At 41.2% G+C, this 18313-nt stretch overlaps 1 protein-coding gene across 1 annotated transcript; it reads right to left on the bottom strand.

Moving 5' to 3' along the window:
* Positions 1 to 452: 452 nt before the first annotated feature.
* CPOX (coproporphyrinogen oxidase) lies at positions 453 to 17888 on the bottom strand. Its single transcript, XM_058731642.1, has 7 exons — positions 16479 to 17888; positions 13794 to 13937; positions 13424 to 13534; positions 11813 to 11954; positions 9337 to 9555; positions 4751 to 4855; positions 453 to 1785 (listed from the first exon to the last, which is right to left on the bottom strand). Exons 1-7 carry the CDS (start codon positions 17005 to 17007, stop codon positions 1698 to 1700), a joined length of 1338 nt encoding a protein of 445 aa, XP_058587625.1. The 5' UTR covers positions 17008 to 17888; the 3' UTR covers positions 453 to 1697.
* Between the last annotated feature and the right edge of the window lie 425 nt (positions 17889 to 18313).

Genomic DNA, 18313 nt, shown 5'->3' with positions numbered 1-18313 from the left:
TCAAAATACTCCTTGGTTCCCTTCCACAATCAATTCCCCAGCTCTAGCCCCAGCAACTACTGATGTGCTTTCCCTTGTTCATATTTTGGCTTTTCTCGGTTTTCACATACTGTAGTCATACAGTGAGTCTTCTTCTGTGTCTGGCTTCATTCCCTTGGCACAATGCTGTTCTGCTATTCACCAGAGTGGTTGTTCGTTTTCACTGATGAGTAGTATTTTCACATACTGGTAAATCATCCTTTGTTTATCCAGTCATCTGTTGATGGGTATCAGTGTTGTTTCTAAGTTTGGGCTATTGCGAAAAAAGCTGCTATGGAAATCTGAGTGCAAAACTTCTATTTTTCTTGGGTAAAATACCTAGGGCTGAGGAATGATGGCTTTAGTGCTAAAAAATATTTATCTTCCCTATATCAATTACCCCTAAAAAAATGAAAAATAGAAACATCTCTTAGTCATATTTCATAAAATTTATCAGCAGATCTGTTGTAAGATAGTTGAAGAGTCCATACATTTCCCAGCCCTAAAGAGTCACATACACAATCACATACATTTAACATATTCCAAGATAATGCTCAATAATATGAAGATACTATTCCTTACAAACTTCAACATATTATGAGTAAAATACACTCACATTATTATATGAACAAAGAAGACACACTATTCTATTGTGATTTACTACACAACCTCTAATTTAAAAAGAGGGCAACTTTAGTCCATCTTACAAAGAAATATATTTATAAAATGCCTACATGCTTTTCACACTAGTTATGTTGACTTTAATTAAGGAAGGAAAGTATTTCTCATTTCCCAAATGAGAAACATTTCCTAACTCAAACATGCCCAGTTCTTAATCTAAATTTGCATATAGAAATGTCTGGAATAGAAAATTTTAAATATCAGACTCCAGGGTTATAAGCTTTCACATTCAAAAGTGCAGAGAATCCAACATTAACAAATTATAGCTCTACAAAAATCAGAATTACATCTCAGATGTCCCTTATTTAAATAACAGTGATGTCACTTTAGAGTTAACAACTACAGGGAATTATTGAATTGTTAACACATGCGGATATTTAGGAAATTTCAAGTGTTCCTAAATGTCATTATAAAAATGAACATTTTACAATATTATTATCTCTAGAGAAAGATATATAAAGGTTATGATCAACGAAACTTCTGTCATGACAAAGTAAATGTTTTACCTTCATTTCAAATTGCTTTCTGAAATTGTTATGAAGTTGCAACCTCACTGAATTAATGAAAATAAAATTTATCCCACCACCGATTTTTGGTGGCAGAAGCTAAAACTTTAAAAAATACATAAAACAAAAAGAGCATGAAAAGTTTCCTGATGCAAGTTATATTTAGATTCCCTTAACTCAACACTTGGAAACTCAATTTTGTATTTTGTAAACTAGTCATATAAAATGATTCGGAAAGTATAAATGAGGTTTTTATCAACCAATTGACTCTGACAAGCTGCCATATCACCACCTGTCACTGGCAGCATCCTATGGAAACTTGTAGTACTTAAAACACACTCTGTGTCTGCCAAGGAAGCAGACTGCAGAGTGGAGAAGACTGGAGCTTAACACACAGGTTATTCACTGCCACACAGTGGCAACGCTGCGGGCCGGTGGAATGGGGCACTCATTCTGTGTCCCCCAAGCCCCAGGCAGGCCACTCCGCCTGCATTAATGCACCCAGTCTCTCGGATGGCGCAGAACTTCCAGAATTTCCGCTTCTTTGGAGTTCTCTGGGGGTGAATGCATGTACTCCCATCTATACAGGTCCAAAACAAAAGCAAAACATGCAATAATAATAAAAATAATAATAAACAACACACATACCTCTTAAAATAAATGAAAATTAAAATTCTAAGAGTAAAAAATTTCTTGTATCTCCTTGTCTCCAATGTACTTAATATGCCTTTTACCCACTAGGCTTTTAAAAAATATTTGCTGCTAAAGAAATAAAATATTTTAATAATTCCTGAGCATCCTTTGGCTAATATTAATATCTCAGAGCTAAAATACACTTTTACTAGAAACCAGGTTTCACAAAATGTAGAACCACAGAGGATCCACAGGCAAACTTTTTTTAGCTTGGCATTTATGCATTTATTTTAATGTGTTACTTTCTATTTATAGCAATAATATCGGTTTGCCTTTTTAAACAAATTCTCTCTCAGAAAAAATAAGAGTATAAAATGTAAGTGAATACCTCAGATAATATACAAATATAGTCAAAATGGTTAAGCTGTAGTATGAAGTCTGGCAAAACCTCGTTTAGACCAGGGGTTAGCAAACCTTTCCTACAAAGGGTCACATTAATAAATACTCTATTTTTACTTTTTTTATTAAAAAACTTTCTTTTAATGTTTATTTATTTTTGAGAGAGAGAGAGAGACAGAGTGCGAGCAGGGGAGGGCAGAGGGAGAGGGAGACACTGGATCCGAAGCAGGCTCCAGGCTCTGAGCTGTGAGCACAGAGCCCGATGTGGGGCTTGAACTCACAAATTGCAAGATCATCACCTGAGCTGAAGTTGGATGCTTAACTGACTGAGCCACCCAGGTGTCCCATATAAATACTTTAATTTAGGCTTTGTGGGGCCACATACAATAAAAAAAAAAAAATACAACATTCTTTTTTGTTTTTAATAATCCTTTAAAAATGTAAAATTCATTCTTAGCTCAAGGGCTGTACAAAAACACATCACAGGCGGACTTGGATTCATCTTGCAGCCTCAAGTTTGCACGCACTTGGTATAGACTAGAAGAAGCTAAAAGTGACCTGTTATGTGAACTATGCAAATGAGCAAGGGATTGATTTATAATCCACCCATATCTGCAGCTTACAATGTACCTTATAATCAGGGGCCAGCAGTAATCAGGAGGACTACCTGAAGCCCTTAACTTATCTCTAGTTTTGGGGCACCTGGGCAGTTCAGTTGGCTCAGCTCCTGACTCTTGATTTTGGCTTAGGTCATGATCTCACCGTTCATGAGTTCAAGCCCCATGTCAGGCTCCACACTGACAGTGCAGAGCCTGTTTGAGATTCTCTCTGCCCTGCCCCTACTCATGCGCATGCACGCATAGGCTCTCTCAAAAATAAGTTAAAAAAAAAAAAAAAAAAGAACTTATCTCTACATCTTATTCACATCTCACCTCTAGGGTGTCAGGAACACCTAACAGCGACATATATGAGCTTTTGCTACAGACATGAGATCCCAAGAACAACAGTTATACAAGGACAGAGACAATGCCATTTTGAAGACAGTGACAACTATATGGGCTACTAATCTCACCAGGCTAGATCTGGATGGCAGAATGAGGCAAGGCAGACCTTTAGTGCCATCCAGCAGTCCATTCTTTTTTTTTTTTTTTTTTTAATGTTTATTTATTTTTGAGACAGAGAGAGAGAGCATGAATGGGGGAGGGTCAGAGAGAGAGGGAGGCACAGAGTCTAAAGCAGGCTCCAGGCTCTGAGCTGTCAGCACAGAGCCCGACGCGGGGCTCAAACTCACAGACCATGAGATCACGACCTGAGCCAAAGTCGGCAGTCCATTCTTATTTGGACATCTACCCTCAAGGAGAAATGAAGATTCTAGTGCTTATAAAACAAGCAATGGTAATTTTTTTTTAATCTTTTCTATTTAGTCTGGACACACATCATTCTCACTTTCTTATACACAAAAAGTCAATTGTAGATCTTTATTAACCTAATAGCACCAACAGAAATTTCTTTCTTTCTTTCTTCCTTTCTTTCTTCCTTTCTTTCTTTCTCTTTCTTTTTCTTTCCCTTTCTTCCTTTCTTTCTTCCTTCCTTCTTTTCTTTTCTTTTCTTTTCTTTTCTTTTCTTTTCCTTCCTTCCTTTCTTTTTCTCTTTCTTTCTTTCTTTCTTTCTTTCTTTCTTTCTTTCTTTCTTTCTTTCTTTCTTTCTTTCTGTCTTTCTGTCTTTCTTTCTTATATATCTGTCTTTAAAATCCCCCTCCACCCCATTTTCAAGTAACCTTTCTGGAAGCTCACCACAGCATCATGTAAAGCACAGAGAGAACATGGAGCATGTGCAACAATCCCTCATACTTTCACACATGTTTGATATTTCATAGTGGAGAGGAAGACTTCCTCACAGGTGTAAAAATTACTAACAAAATTAAGTTGAAAAACCTGACATACGCCAACAAATTTGCTTCGCCCACAGCTCTTCCTAGAAAATCACTGAGTGGGCAAGGTCATTCTGGGCCCCTACACACCATCATCCACCCTATCTTCTTATTCCCTCTATACTTTCTCACCCTTCCCCCACAGAGCCATATCATTCATCCTGCCATTCATTCGTTAAAAAAAATAATAATTTTCCGGGGTGCCTGCATGGCTCGGTCAGTTAAGTGTCCAACTCTTGATCTCGGCTCAGATCATGAACTTATGGTTCGTGAGATTGAGCCCCATGTCGGGCTCTGCACTAGCAGCACAGAGCCTGCTTGGGATTCTCTCTTCCCTTTCTCTTTCTGCTACTCCCCAGCTCGCTCGCTCTCTCTCTCTCTCAAAATACATAAACAAACATGAAAAAAAAATTTAATAAAATTAATTTTCCTTAATTATTTGACTGTGATTTTATTATAAAATCAGCAATATCAAAACCATTGAAGTCGTTAGGTAAGACACTGGAGTGTTCATATTTTCACATTTTGTACGGGTTAGCAGATTGGGAGTGGAGGAATAATTACTATAATGAGTTATTCTTACCGAGCAGTTAGAGGTAAAGACATCAAGATGCTTTCAATCCTGGATCCTGGAGTGAAGAGGCCAAACTTTGTACCTCGATCATACACAAGGTTAAATTCTACATACCTGACGTCAAGACAACAAATAACATTAAGGGCCAGTTGAGTAAAATGTTTCTTGGCCCATAACAAGTACCTCAAGGGCTTGGGGTGGGGAGGGGCCTCTTTCTGCCCATTGCCCCTCTCCCTCCCAATCAGCTGAACTGGCACAGGGAACACCAATCTACAGTCAGTTCAGTCTTGCCCATCTGGACAGGCATAAATAAAAGGGTATCCTACCCAACAAACAACAGGATATAGATTTGGCCCCAACATGGCACAGTTACAAAACAAGAAGATTATGTTTTCCAATAAGAAAACAGAATGGACACAAAAATGAGAACTTCAAGGCAAAAAAACAAGAAAAAGAAACGACATCCTGTATTAGGATAGAACAGCTCTTTCTGGTATTCCCCCATGAACTGAGATGTTTCAGAAGACCTCATTTCACTACCTAACTTCCATTTACTAAGATAGTGCAAAACGTTCGTAATTGAAAGGCCAGGCACAGCTAACAGCAGTCTATTAATAATTACTAATATATCCTAGATATTCCCTTTTCTTAAAGTAGTTGATAGCACTGAAACACAGTCATATAATCCAGTCTTCCTGCAGATTAATGGCAATCAAAATAAAAAGCATTGGTTGGGTTGCAGGGCTAAATTTTATGTTTCTAAGAAGACCATCCTTAGCATCAACTGAAATTTGGTTTGATAAATTTGTTTTCCACTAACTGCCACATGGTGTCAGATCTAAACTCTGTCTAGCTGAAAAAATCTGTGATTGGCTTTAACATCATGGGATCTCTTGTAAAAGGTCATTTAAACTCCAAAGATAATTTTTACTACTCCTAAGAATTTAGAACAAAGCTGAAAATTCAATGAATAGACACCCTTTCAGATCATTTCTCAACTTATTCAGAAACTACTTTCTTGGTCTAAACTTCCCTCAGGGGGCACCTGGGTGGCTCAGTCAGTTAAGCGTCTGACTTCGGCTCAGGTCATGATCTCATGGTACGTGAGTTCAAGCCCCGTGTTGGGCTCTGTGCTGACAGCTCAGAGCCTGAAGCCTGCTCATTTGTTTACCCACTGGTTAGTCTTTAATCACACCTGGAGGAAGATATTCTCTAGAATTCCACAGTGCATCAATTTTTAGAAAACACCCTTCTGTGTGCAAACTTGCCAAAGGCCTTGAAAAAATTTAAATATATCCATGAATCCCTTTTTAGTCCTCAGCATTCATTTATCATGGATTGAATTTTATGCATTAATAACTATTTAACACCTTCTTATAAGCCTGTTTCAAAAGATAATGTAAGTGAAACTTCTTAATTTCTTCCTCGCTAAGAGCACGGAAAAGAATTTGTCTCTCAGCCACCTTTTTCACCCCAATGCTGACTTTCTAAAACATGGTATTTAAGGGATGGCTGGGATTCTCTAGTTTGTACTAATGTCTCTTTCAAAGACTCCTGTATGGAACTCCCTATATGAATTTGTTGTAAGAATCCTTGAACTGCTTTCTTTTTTTGAGTGAAGGATGCCCCTTTCCTGACATTAGGCTGACTCCTGTAAGGTTTCACTTAGTTCTGATCTTTCTTTTTTTAAAAAAAATTTTTTTTAACATTTATTTTTGAGACAGAGAGAGACAGAGCATGAACGGGGGAGGGTCAGAGAGAGGGAGACACAGAATCTGAAACGGGCTCCAGGCTCTGAGCTGTCAGCACAGAGCCCGACGCGGGGCTTGAACTCACGGACCGCGAGATCATGACCTGAGCCAAAGTCGGCCGCTTAACCGACTGAGCCACCCAGGCGCCCCAGTTCTGATCTTTCTGATCCTTCCCATACATTTATCCTCTCTGAAGTGCCTGTAAACCATGAATGAACTTTAGCCATTCCCTTCAATTTAACAGATGCCTAAATTTTATCTTGTTTCCCTTCCCTAAAATACAGCAAAACAACAGTAAGTTAAAGATCTTTTGTTTCCTGGGCACCTAGCTGGCTCAGTCGGAAGAGCATGTGACTGTTGACCTTGGGGTTGAGAGTTTGAGTCCCATGTTGGGTGTAGAGATTAATACATACATACATAAACTTTTTTTTAAAAAATTCTAATAAAAAAAAAAGATCTTTAGTTTCTGTTCTCCTGTGAAAAAGAAGACTGCAAGAGTGAAGTTCAAGGTCTGGGGAGAGAATAGAAGTAGGTAAGAGACTAAAGGAAATTCCCAAGTAAGGGACTCAAGTCGAAAAGGAAGCAGCCTGACCACAGCAAGGGAAACTCCTACTTGGAGGGGAAGGAAAGGAGCGAGGTATAACGTGTGAAGGATGCAGATAGGGCTGTGAGTGCAGTGTGTAAAAAGGGGAAGACAATGCTGACAACTGTAGTCAGGACCTGTGGTTATCTGAAGGCTCAGAGTTTACTGCCATCTTAAGGCCCAGAGATACAGGGGGTAGGAGGTTCTCAGTGAGAAACGCTCCCATGTCGCATCACAGAAAATTCATCTAACACCCCACACTTATACGTAACTCAAAAAATACCTGATGTGCAAGGATTCACACAAATGGAATTTTCAAAATGTCTTGTCATTACATAATGAAAAAGCAGAAAACAAAAGAACGCAAAACATTGTTCCTATGTCTAAGAAGTTTTAAGGCTTCACCTCATTAGTATTCACAAAATCTGCCAGCTTACACATCAAATCCTGGGCAAAACTAGAATATTGTACTTTCCAGAGGGTTTTTTGCAAATTTTCATTGGCTATTTAATGTATAATCAACAGTGCTATGTTGGTTTCAGGTGTACAATATAGTGATTTAACGATTCTATACATTACTCAGTGCTCACCACCACAAGTGTGCTCTTAATCCCCTTCCCCTATTTCAGCCATGCCCCCATCACCTCCCTTACAGTAACCCCTAGTTCGTTCTCCGTATGTGTTTTTCTTGTTTGTTTCTTTTTGACTTTGTTCGTTTGTTTTATTTCTTAAATTGTACATGTTATTCAGCCATAAAAAAAGAACGTGTCTTGCCACATGCAACCACATGGATGGAGCTGGTGGGTATCATACTCCATGAGTTAAGTCGGTCAGAGAAGGACAAATACCATATGATTTCACTCAAACGTGGAATTTAAGAAATAAAACCGCACGGAGTTTTAAATCATCCTCTTAGGTATACCTTCCCCACTAAACCATGAGCTTCTTTTCACAGATGCATGTTATACTCACCACTGTAGCCGGGACAGTGCCTAGCCATAAGGGTTGCATAATAAATATCAAGGAAATGAAAAAAGGAAGGAATAGTAAAAGTATTATTTGAGAAATCATGGGACCAAAGAAAGAGTCCCAAAACAGATGCACTAAGAAACTTCTAACAAGAAAACTTAATCAACTTCCATTTTCCCAAATTTCTGAATTAAAGGACCAGATAACACAGGCAGCCACAAGAAAGAATAAACACAGATATTTCTCTTTAAACTTGAAACATTATTTAAGTTGACCTCTTCAGGGACTAACTTTGCCTCCTCAAATACTAAAAGTTTTATTTGCCTGAGACAGAATTGACATGAATGAGAAAATCCATGTTACAGCCATGGACCAGTACTACAAATGAAATTAAGACAGCAGTGAGAAATTGATGTGAGCTGGCAGGGTGGATCATTGGAGCTGATCTGCAAATATACCTCGTGTGAAGACGACCTCAATGTGGTCACCCAACTGGGCTCTAAGCTCAATGCACAGAACAGGGTGGCTGAGGTTGAGTATCTAGTAAGAAATCCAAACCTGCTTCAACTACTTAACTTCCTTTGTGTATGGGAAAGACTACCAGTTTTGAGGTCACGGTGACCTGCTTCTACATCTGGGATCTTTTATTTACTAATTGTAATCCTGGGCAAGAGACTTACTTTTTGGGGAGGAAGTTTTATCACCTGTAAAATAATGATAATTACACCAGTCTCACAGGTTTGTAAAGAAAACTAGATGCAATCTGTCTAACACTGGCTGGCACACAGTAAAGACTCCATCATTAATAAGTATTACCATTAAGTGTAAATAATTTCTGAAATGGTTATTTCCATTATAACAACTTCCATGAAACCTTAAAATGGATGGAAAAGTGTGGGCTTCCAAATCTACAAAGCAGCAAAAACATTAAGTGATGCCCATATCTTGGCGTAAGGCTGCAAGGAACTGCTAGAAGACTAAAAGAAATCAGCTGAATTAAATTCAGCAAGTACTAATACATGGCTCCTACGAATCTCTCACATACAGACAAATGAGGTAACCTCTGCTGTTTTTACAACGCTATTTCAGACAACTCTTAATATTCATTTGATATTCACCTAGTTACCAAAAGAAGTTCCAGTTAGTACTAATACAACTCTAACAAAGTACCTGCCCAAGGCAACACATCACCCTCCATTCATTCACCCACCACAGCTGCTCCACCCTCCCCCGCCCCAAGTCTTGCAATGAGATGGTCTATTCTCCTGTCGCTCGCTCACTCGTTCACTCACCGTCCTCTCCGCAGCTGCTGCCACAGCTTCTCCTGGGGGGTGAATGAATCATCACAGTGCTTCTTCACAAGAGGAATGTATGAAGGAACCACAGCCTGGGCGCAGCTCTGCACGAAGCGAAACACTTCTTCCTTGGATGGAGAGTCAAGGTCATCAAAAAAGATGCCCCCGATGCCCCTCCGCTCCCCACGATGGACTATAAAAAAGTAATCATCACACCTGGAAGACACAGCAAGGCCATGTCAGGGATCAAAGGGGGAACAAAAGGCATGAACATCAATGTGAGCATTTCAGCTTATCCTTGACTAATGCCAAAGCAATGTCCTTACTTTTCTGCCCAACTATGAAAATGAAACTAGGGCTTTAGACACATTTCCTGTAAGTAGCACCCATGTAGAAAATGCTTATGCTTTCATCTGCAAAGCAAGGAATAGAACACATATCTAAAGGATGTGGAACTGTAAGAACTTTAGTGAAAAACAAACAGAGTCCAGTATTAAGAGTGTGTTTTTTATTTACTTATTTTGAGAGAGAGAAAGAGAGTGCATGTGCTCTCGAGCATGAGTCGGGGAGGGGCAGAGAGAGAGAGGGAGAGAGAATCTTAAGCAGGCTCCACGCTCAGCATGGAGCTGGATGCAGGGCTCGATCCCATGACCCTGGGATCACGACCTGAGCTGGAATCAAGAGTTGGATGCTTAACTGACTGAGCACTCCCAGGCGCCCCAACAGTGTATTTCTTAAAACAAGTGATGCTGCTGCCTTCAGCAGCACTGGGGCTTTTGCAAGAGGCAGGGCAGGAATCCTCCACCAACAACACCAACCAGGTCTGACTGGGTGCCAACCCTTCGGCTCTCAAGTCAGGTCCTTTATTCACCAAAGGAAGGCACAGCAAATAATCTCTAAGGTTCCTTTCATCAATACAATACAGAGTCTCCATAGCGGGCATGACTGAGGGAAGGGCTGGTGGAAGGAGACGTTCAGAGAACGTCTAGGGACGTATGAAAGCTTACCCCTGTGAGCCAGCACATGAAACTATCCATCTGCTCCTGAGGCTTTCCCCTCTGTGCCCACTAGAACAGCTTTCCTAAAAAGTCATTTCCTAAATGCTCAATTTGTAGAAAATAGTTTACATTGTGGAAACAACTTTTTAGATGATCTCTATAAACAGAAAAACCTGTACAAACAAAAACTAAAAGCTATTTAAAAGGTTCCATTAAAAATAGCCTTAATAGCTTAAACCAACGAAACAAAACAACAAAAAACAAAACCAGTAGCAGATGCAAATCCCTAGAACTGATGCAATGGTATAATTCACCTTGACTTGTGACTTGTTGGCTGTCCTTTACAGGCACATTTTATTAACATAGTTGAAGACCATCCTGGGCAAGGCTGTGAAGTCAGCTTTAACCAAATCACACTATTTCAAAATCACCAGAAAATTAAGAAGTTTGCTAAATGCTTATACTAAAAACTTCTTTTTTAACTAGCCTGCATCCTAGATGTCTTAGTAACTAATATCACTCAGATAAAGTCATCTCAATAATGGCAATAAGAGGAAACCAAAAAAAGAGAATGTCACCCAAACCAGTCCTCTTCCTGGAAGGAGGATGATTTGTGTGTGTGTGTGTGTGTGTGTGTGTGTGTGTGTGTGTGTGAGAGAGAGAGAGAGACAGAGAGAGAGAGAGGGAAAATCCCTCCATCTTACATTCATGCTTCCATAGCTGTGCAATTTTCATTGGTAATATCAATCAAAAGGAGAATATATCTTTTCTGAGAATTTTAAAGCTGAACTCCATACCCTTACATAAATAATATCAACATCCCACAATTATTAGCTCTAAAAACAATGCAAAACAACAACAACAACAAAAACACCAAAACCTTTCCTGTTCTTCCTTTTTCAAGAATGTCAATTAGCTCTAGGCAGAGTTGAGTACTTTATTCTTATTCCAAACAATTTATGCTTATACTCCATTTCACTTCTGCCAAATATCCTGGATCTCCTCACAACTCATTTGTTTCCCTTTTCTTTACCATTAGAGTTTCCTTAACCAAAGTTTCCAATCCCAGTCTTCTTCTTGTCCAAATCTCTGGTATATCTGTATCTTTCCTAACAGTTCTCTGACTCTTCCCATGTCTGAATATTCCCATGGCAACAAACATTCTCATCTGGGATGAGAAGTTAAAAGCCTACCCCAGGATTAAAAAGCCTCTGATTCTCAGGCATAGATCACCTTAAAATTTATATTCTAAATCATTTGGGATCAAAAAATACACTGCTACCCAATTATTCAAATATTCCTAAATAAACAACATAATAAAACCACTTCAGACTAGCATTCTACTTCTGGTGCCAAAAAAAACCCAGATCAATCTTCATAAGCTGAAAAACATATTCAGTGACATAATATTGCCTTCAGGATCTACAGGAGGAAGCAACAGAATATATTTTAGGTGTTATGACATCTTTACCTACCATTTTTTAAATTTAGGGTAGAGATCAGGACCATGCTGGTCACAAGCCTCCTTTAGGGTTCTGTGGAAATGGACAGCATCTTCTTGGTTCAAGTATGTTGGAGTGAGGTCACATCCACCACCAAACCACCACAGCTTGTTACCTACAAAATCGAGACGTGTGATTTTCATGCAGACTTCGGACTTTGAGATGTAGCACACTACTCACTGTATTAGCAAACTTAATTTATCAGCTTAGTTTAACATGAAGTGGGTGACAATCAAAAAATATTTAGGGGCATCTGGGTGGCTCAGTAGGTTAAGCATCCAACTTTGGCTCAGGTCATGATCTCATGGTTCATGCGTTCAAGCCCCGCATCGGACTCTGTGCTGACAGCTCAGAGCCTGGAGCCTGCATCTCCCTCCCTCTGTCCCTCTCCTGCTCATGCTCTGTCTCTCTCTCTCAAATGTAAATAAACATTAATATATATATATATATATATATATATATATATATATAAATATATATATTATATAAATTTATATAACATTTATATATATAATTCAACTAAATTTAGCTCTGAATGGCCAGTAAAGCCTAGGCAGGAAAGAAAAGGTAAAAGAAGTATGAAATCAAAAAGGGACAGAGTAGATCCAGGCAGGAAAATGATATGCAAGGCAGAGAATGATGAAACACCACATGGGTGGACCAGGAAGTAGATCTCAACTCTGGCTGCATATCAGAATCACACGAGGAGCATAAAATGCCTCTGCTGGGTCACAATTAAAAAACAAACAAGCAAACAAAAAACAAACAACAAGCAAATCTCTGGCCCAGGTATCTGCAGTTTATAAAAATTCCCCAGGAGATTCTGATGTTCCCTGTATTAAAAACCACTGCCCGTCCCACCTTAAGCCCAGAAAGGGCAAAAACACAGAGGGACACAACTTACCATTTGAGAATAACTATTACATGTGTTTAGTCGGGTCTATAGGCTGTCAGTACCAGTTACCAACTTCTAACATTAAAAGGTTGAACCAAACTAAATGTCTTCAAAATGAAAGTTAAATACATCGACTTTAAATACCACCACCTCCAGAGAGACCACCAGCCACAGAGCGGCACTGCACAGACGCTCCACAGGGTGGTAACAGTAGGTCCGGCTAATTTGGAGACATGGGCTGAACTACACGTCCTTAATGAGGCATGATCAACTCCACCCTATCTTAAACCCACTGATAACACGCTGGTGACTAGCAGAGCAATACACTTGGAAGATATTTTCACATAAGCAAGTTCTCCATTTCGACTTAACCTTATACGTGAGGTTTTCCTTTGGATTTTCTTTCCTGTGCAAAGAACCCTGTGTGCACTTTGAAGCTGAGATTCATTAAATCATTCCTTCTGCGTTGGAGGAAATATGGGGAAGTTCAGAGCCCAGCCAATGCTATTTCCACTTTTCACCTCTCGTGCATAATCCATTGCACCTGCCAAGGAATAAGGCTTAATACGCCTCCTGAAAACCTTGTTAAGATTTATATATTCTTTCTCGCATTCTTAAATTATGCCCCCTGGCTTGTTTTAAAATTCATATTTGCACAATAATATTTTGCAAGCTCCAGGGATGCTTACCATCAGCTTCTTCTACTTCAAAGTATCTGTAGTTGAAATGGATAGTAGGAGCATGAGGATTCTTGGGGTGGATAACAGAGCTCACGCCCATAGCAGAAAACGGCAATTTACCTGGAAAGCAAAACACGTGGTGAGCTCCACTTAATCATCGGGCTTAAATCACTCCAACTTGGTTTCGGGACCAATTTTCAAAAGCTCCTTTTTGTCTCTTAAAATACAATTTTTAAAAAGTAAATGTGAACATGCTTCTTTGGCATGTGCACCCTAAATTTTTTTTTTCCACAGAAGCAATATTTATTGTACAAATAGAACTCATGGGGAATAAAGGTTTGCAGGGACTTTTAAAGGCTGTCGAGACTGCCTGATTTACCATCTTTCGTCTTCAGAATTTTCCCTCTGCTTCTCATTTGTTTCGCTGCTTCCTCAGAAAGATTTCCATGAACAACAGAAACGCTCACCCCGGCCTTTTCAAAAACATGCCCATCTTGAAGTACGCAGCTGATGCCACCACCTCCTGTTTAGAGAAATACAACATGAGGAGAGAAGGTAAGGGTGTATGCAAAATCGAAAACAACCCTTGCATGAAGGTGGTGGGATTGGGAGTGACTTTCCTCCTCTACTGTCCAAATCTTCTAGACCATCAGGATATTTAGCATTTTAAAGTACGATAAAATTAGATAACTAGCGTAGCTTGATGACACTGCGACTGCCTAGTGGGCAAATATTCTATCTTTCCCACAGCACTAAACTGCGTATTTCTTCTACATCTAAAATAAATCACTGGACGGGCGCCTGGGTGGCTCAGTCAGTTAAGCATCCGACTTGATTTCTGCTCAGGTCATGATCTCAAGGTTTGTGAGATGGAGCCCCCACCCAAAGGGCTCCGTGCTAATAGCTCAGAACCTGCTTGGGACTCTCTCACTGCCTTTCTATCTGCTCCTCCCCTGGGCAAGTTTGCTCGCTCAAAATAAATAAATAAACTTTAAAAATAAAATAAATCACTGGAATATTTTCCCTTCAAATACTACTGTTCACAATGGCATCCATTGGTTATGATACATGAGAGAAGTCCAAAGTTAAAAACAGGTATGGGTGGGGCGCCTGGGTGGCGCAGTCGGTTAAGCGTCCGACTTCAGCCAGGTCAGGATCTCGCGGTCCGTGAGTTCGAGCCCCGCGTCAGGCTCTGCGCTGATGGCTCGGAGCCTGGAGCCTGTTTCCGATTCTGTGTCTCCCTCTCTCTCTGCCCCTCCCCCGTTCATGCTCTGTCTCTCTCTGTCCCAAAAATAAATAAAAAAAAAAAAAAAAAAAAAAAACAAACAGGTATGGGTATGTTTGAGGAATGTTCTGCTATTACCAAGTTTAAGAGCTCTGTATTAATTGTTTTTTCTGTGTGCTGTGTACCATTTAATTTTGTTTATAGGCACTTAAAAAACAGTAGACATTTGAACTCTTCAGGGATTTGGGACTTTAAACTGAATAAGATACACATTAATATTTAGGTAGATGAGATTTACTACTAATAGGTTTTTTTTTTCTTAAGACACTAGAGTTACCACAAAGGCAACCGTTCATAGAGGTACTTGTTTGTCTTTATTTCTAAGAATTTTTAGAGCTGGATGGGACGTAAGACTATCCAGTGCAACCCCTGTACATTTCGAGTGAGAAAATGAGGCCCAGAAAGACAAAACACTTTATCCAACATCACACAGCTGGCAAGTGGTCCAATTTGTTTTAGTGCTTTCTATGCATCAGACAATATTTTAAGCACTTCATATATCATCATCCCTACAATCCCCTCATATAGTATCTAATCTCATTTCAGAGAAGAGGACACAGAGGCACATCAAAAATTAAGTAACTTCTGAAGGCCACACAGTTACTCTAGTACTTGTGGTTGGGTCCTTGTTCAATGGTCTTCACTTGAAAACATTATAAGATAGATAACACTGCAAAAGATCAGATTTAACCTCACTTAATAGAGATGAGGCAGCATCACAGCTCAAAAGCTGCTGAGGAGAAGGATGCTGTAGTATTCCTAGCTAAGAAGCCAAGAATTCTTCAAGTTTATGACCAAGATGTGGGCTTTCCCTACATAGGCAATAACAAGGTCATAAATACATGATTCTATAAAAACTAGATTTTTCTTTACTGAAGTACAATCGACACATAACATTATATTAGTTTCGGGTGTACAACACAATGATTCTATATTTGTATACATTGCAAAATAAGTCTAGTTACCATCCAACACCACAGAGAGTTACAAATTTTTTTTTTCTCACGATGAGAATTTTCAAGATCTACTCTCTCAGCAATATATGCAATACGATATTTTTGGCTGTAGTCACCATGCAGTACATTACATACTTATGACTTATTTATTTTATAACTGGAAGTTTGTACCTTCACCCATTTTGCCCATTCTCCTCACCCCCCTCCTATCTGGTAACTACTAATCTGAAGAACTGGGTTTTGCCACTGGAAGGGAAGATTGTCCTAGCAGGAAGTCTGAGGGGTGCTTTTGGTAGAACTACTGACAAGCCAAATATTTCTTGTGCAACTTGGGAAAAAGACATAAGGACACAATGACAGCCTCAGGAGGAGTCTGGCCAACACTTAACAAATAGGAGGCAAGTTAATCTTTCCATCTCTAAAGAAGGAGGAGAAGGGGGAAATGCACCCAGAGAAGCGGATGAAATGTGAAGAAAATCGATGCTCAATTACAAATATGGACACCCAAGCCTGTTGGCCGAAAATAACCCTAAAACTATTACGAAAAGCGCCATTAAAAAATCGCATAGACTTTGAAACGTCCAGGATTAGAGTAACAGATCTGCATCAAGAGGTCTGCAAACATAAGCCTGATGACCCTTACAGTCTCAATCTTCCTGAAGGTGTCCCTTCTAACCTAGCAGCCGCTCTGTAGGTACCCCTTTCCTACTCCCAGCCCCTATTCTCCGTCATCTGCTGCCAGCAACCTAAATCTCGATGTCTAACCACCAACCCCCCCCACCCGCCCCCGTCTCCACCTCCCGCTAGGCGCTGGCCTCCTCACCTTCCTTCCTCTCCCACCGGTCCACGGAGAAGCGGGCGCCCCCGTCTACCTGTGCCAGAGCCTGGCACACCTGGGCCTGGGTCTCCAGGATCAGCAGCTCCATCTTGGTCTTCATGTCGCTCGGTCTCCCACGCAGCTCGCGCAGGTCGGTCACAGGCAAGGCCATGAAGCAGCTGCAGCGACGGGCCAGCTCGTCCTCCTCCTCAGGCTTCCCCGATGAAGAGCTCCGCGCCCCCGAGCTCTTCGGCACCATCTCCGCCCGCTGTACGTGCCCGAAGGCGGCGGCGGCCAGCCCCGCCAGCCCGGCCAGCCCCGCCAGCGCCGTGGTCAGCCCGGTCCCCAACCGGGAGGCTCCTCCCGCGGTCCGGCCGTGCCCCAGCCCGCGGCACTGCTCGGTGCCAGCGGAGCCCGGGGGCCGGCAGATGCGTCCCGCGGAGCAGCGCCCCGGCCAGGCGCACAGCGCTCCGCGGCCGCCCCGCGCAGCTTGCCAGCAGGAGCCCGCGCTCAGCCTGCCCAGGTGCAAGGCCATACTGCCGCGCTGTCACCTCTAGCAATGCCCTCGTCCCGGAGATCGGTCCCTGAGCTTCTGGATGTCCCAAGCTGGGGAGCAGCTCTGGGAGTGGAAACCTTGGCGGGGAAGAGCTACTACCGGGTCGGCTCTCGGGCGGCGGGCGGAGGGGCGGGGGATGCTGGGAGCTGTAGTCCGGCTCCTGTCGCCGCCTGCAGGGGCGCGCCGGGGAGATAAAGAATCCAGTCCCCAGAAGGGCGGGTGCCAAGACATGGGACCTGGATGCCGAACGTGCGAGAGGGCTGTGTAAGTAATGAGATAAGAGGCTTTCTGGTCACGTACAACCTCTGGTCTGCTATCCAATCAACCACAGGGTGTAGACAAAGTACACTGAGGACGCTGAGGACCAATGGAGCAGAAAATATGGCCCGAGTCCTTCCCCATTTACATTTACAATTTACAAGTTACATTTTCAAACAGAGTTGCAAATCCTGGCTCTGAGTGTATAGGAGGCCCCTTCGTGCCCCGTTTCCAGTCCAGGAGACCTTCTAGAATTTGTAGGAGGGGCTTGGGGCGGAGCCTGAGAGACTCCTTCGGTGCCAACAGTTTTTAAAGCGAGTCCGCAAGGTAGTAAAGGGATGCTAAGAAAATCCTAGTAAAAGACTTTAGGAGAGTTCATCATTGCAGTCTTTCCAGTTCTTGATCCTGCACTAACCAGTTGATTCTTTTAGAAATAGGAAAAGCAAAGTGATCATTTTACTAAACACGAGTAAAAGTAATGCCCTGGTGTGTTTGGGTGATCAAGGAATAACATTAGACTTAAAAATACACATCACCCTACAATTGTGGCGTGCTGCCAAGTATTTCTCACCTTTTAGTACTTTCAACAACTCATGTAAGCTAGGCGGGGCAAACATTTGCCCTGCTTTCTCCCTGCTACTACCAACACACACACACACACACACACACACACACACACACACACACACTTCAAAAAAGATGTAAGAAGCTAACATAGATTTGACAGATTTTTGTTCTTATTGTTCCTGTAACATACCACAGTTTTGTGTTGTCTGAACATGAAAGTGTTAGAAAGACTGTCATGGAATGATTTTAATTTCCAGTAGTAGATAATAATTTAAGCCACTTGTGGTGGTCTCTACAAGTTTTTAGTGGCTAGATGCAGTGATGGAACTTCATGGCTATGGGTCAGACAAGCTGTTCAAACCAGTGTATCTTATCCATCCACAATTGCATCTGGCAACTCTCAAAGTGGGACACAACATTAGCTGGGTAGGTATGCTTGACTCACTAGCAGATTCAATAA

The sequence above is a fragment of the Neofelis nebulosa genome, chromosome 5 (assembly GCF_028018385.1).
Source record: "Neofelis nebulosa isolate mNeoNeb1 chromosome 5, mNeoNeb1.pri, whole genome shotgun sequence".
Taxonomy (NCBI): domain Eukaryota; kingdom Metazoa; phylum Chordata; class Mammalia; order Carnivora; family Felidae; genus Neofelis; species Neofelis nebulosa.
This window is presented reverse-complemented; position numbering and strand designations above follow the sequence as displayed.

Bases quoted from the DNA above. Each gene is read 5' to 3' on its own strand.
- CPOX (XM_058731642.1), bottom strand. From the start codon at position 17,007: ATGGCCTTGCACCTGGGCAGGCTGAGCGCGGGCTCCTGCTGGCAAGCT. The intron at 11,955-13,423 runs GTAAGCATCCCT...TCGATTTTGTAG, and splicing joins TGAAGTAGAAGAAGCTGATG to GTAACAAGCTGTGGTGGTTT. The intron at 1,786-4,750 runs GTAAGAATAACT...GGACCTGTATAG, and splicing joins TCTTTACCTCTAACTGCTCG to ATGGGAGTACATGCATTCAC.